The sequence below is a fragment of the Penaeus monodon genome, chromosome 20 (genome assembly GCF_015228065.2).
Source record: "Penaeus monodon isolate SGIC_2016 chromosome 20, NSTDA_Pmon_1, whole genome shotgun sequence".
NCBI lineage: Eukaryota > Metazoa > Arthropoda > Malacostraca > Decapoda > Penaeidae > Penaeus > Penaeus monodon.
The window spans coordinates 40,805,966-40,807,864 of NC_051405.1; the positions used below are offsets into that span (position 1 = coordinate 40,805,966).

General features: G+C 35.0%; 1 protein-coding gene across 1 annotated transcript in view; it reads left to right on the forward strand.

The window, feature by feature from the left end:
• The window catches only part of LOC119585819 (DNA damage-binding protein 1-like), a 22,933-nt gene that overhangs the window by 6,713 nt on the left and 14,321 nt on the right, over positions 1-1,899 (forward strand). Inside the window, exons 5-8 of the mRNA XM_037934545.1 lie at positions 252-390; positions 645-794; positions 1,182-1,323; positions 1,507-1,728. Of these exons, the coding sequence (XP_037790473.1) occupies positions 252-390; positions 645-794; positions 1,182-1,323; positions 1,507-1,728 (653 nt within the window). The remainder of the gene's footprint in view (positions 1-251; positions 391-644; positions 795-1,181; positions 1,324-1,506; positions 1,729-1,899) is intronic.

Sequence of the window (1,899 nt, forward strand, 5' to 3'; positions counted from 1 at the left end):
GCAGCTGTCTTACTGCATCACCCTGCTACTTAGTATGCATTAATACTCATTGAGGCAAACATATCCATTTGTCCATTTATATGAAGATATTTGACTTTGATTATTGACAATAAAAGGTGACGGAAAAAGTTAATGTTCTAATGATTTGTATGGTACAGAGATGTGCAGGATCTAGTAGGGGAAGGTTGAATACAGTTGTAACATTAATAATATGTAAATATATTCTGAATTTCAATTATTTGCTATTTCAGAGTTGATGAGCTTCAAATTCAAGACATAGAGTTCTTGTATGGATGTTCTAATCCCACAATTATTGTTATATATCAAGACACTCATGGGAGACATATTAAGACTCATGAAATTTCCCTCAAAGAAAAGGAATTCTCCAAGGTAAGAATGTTTTGAGAGCCAGTTAATTGTTGCCTATAGATTTTTGTAACATGGAGCAGATGCTATGGTTGATGAAAAAATCAGAGAAAAATATTTGACATACAAAATCAGTTAAATTATTAATACACATTATATATATTGACAGCTTTTCAAGATGGACTTAATTAGATTAATTAATTTTTTTAACTATATATATATATATTCATAATGTTTGCAATGTGGATTGAATGAAAATATTTTTTCTTCATTTGCAGATGCCCTGGAAGCAGGATAATGTAGAGACTGAGGCCTCTACAATCATTGCTGTTCCAGAACCATATGGCGGAGCAATCATTATTGGCCAGGAAATTATCACTTACCTCACTGGGACTTCACATGTGACAGTAGCCCCTGCTCTCATTAAGGTATACCTACTGCTGAAGTATCTTGTATATTCTCATATTGTCTGACAGTTCATATTCTTTGGCAGGATGATATATAATGTGGAATTAAGTTTTGCTGATTTCCAAAAAATAATTATTGGATGAGTTAGTTTAATTTTTTACGTCTGGATCGTTGACATGTTACATTTCTGTATTTTGTGCTATATTTTTGTAATATATGTAAGATATTGTAAAACAATTATGCATAGGAATTTATTGGGAAATGTATTCTTTGAAAAATGTAAAAGGTTAATCCCTCAAACCATGAGAAGCAAAAACATAACTGTTGTTCCTGGCTCTAGTGACTGTATACAGTTCTTCAGGTATAAAGGATTAATTTATCTACAAAACATAACATTCTCTAAACAGACCAGCACCATAGTTTGTTATGGGAAGGTTGATTCCAATGGTTCAAGATATCTCCTCGGAGATTTGTCAGGCCGTCTCTTCATGCTGCTGCTGGATAAGCCAGATGATCGCTCAGAGGCTACAGTCAAGGTTGAATTGCTGGGTATGGACTAACAATTCTTTGTGTTGCATATTTCAGATTGGTCTGTTTTGTTTGTAGATGTCACTGTCATCATTATATATATTATTGTTACAGTTATTGTATTATATTCCAATATGTAGCTTAATTTTCTTTGGTTGCACTTCTCATAAAGTGTGGGATCTAAGTGTTATTGTTTTTTTGTAGGTGAAATATCCATCCCTGAATGTCTGACATACCTTGATAATGGTGTGGTCTTTGTCGGATCTCGCCTGGGAGATTCACAGCTGATCAAACTAAACACAGAAGCTGATGCCTCTGGCCAGTATGTGGTCATCATGCAGACCTTCAACAACCTTGGCCCTATTGTGGACATGGTGGTGGTTGACCTCGAGCGACAGGGCCAGGGTCAGCTTGTTACTTGTTCAGGTATGACGTCATTTTTCTTCATCTCTTTTTTTGCTTATGGTGGGGGGCAGGGGGGGAATGAAGTATGATAATTTTAAATGGTGTTTTGTTACTCCTGAAAAGAGATCTCACAGTTTGTCTGCAGAGAAAAACTGCATAGTATTATGGGTACATGGATAAACAATTTTTTTG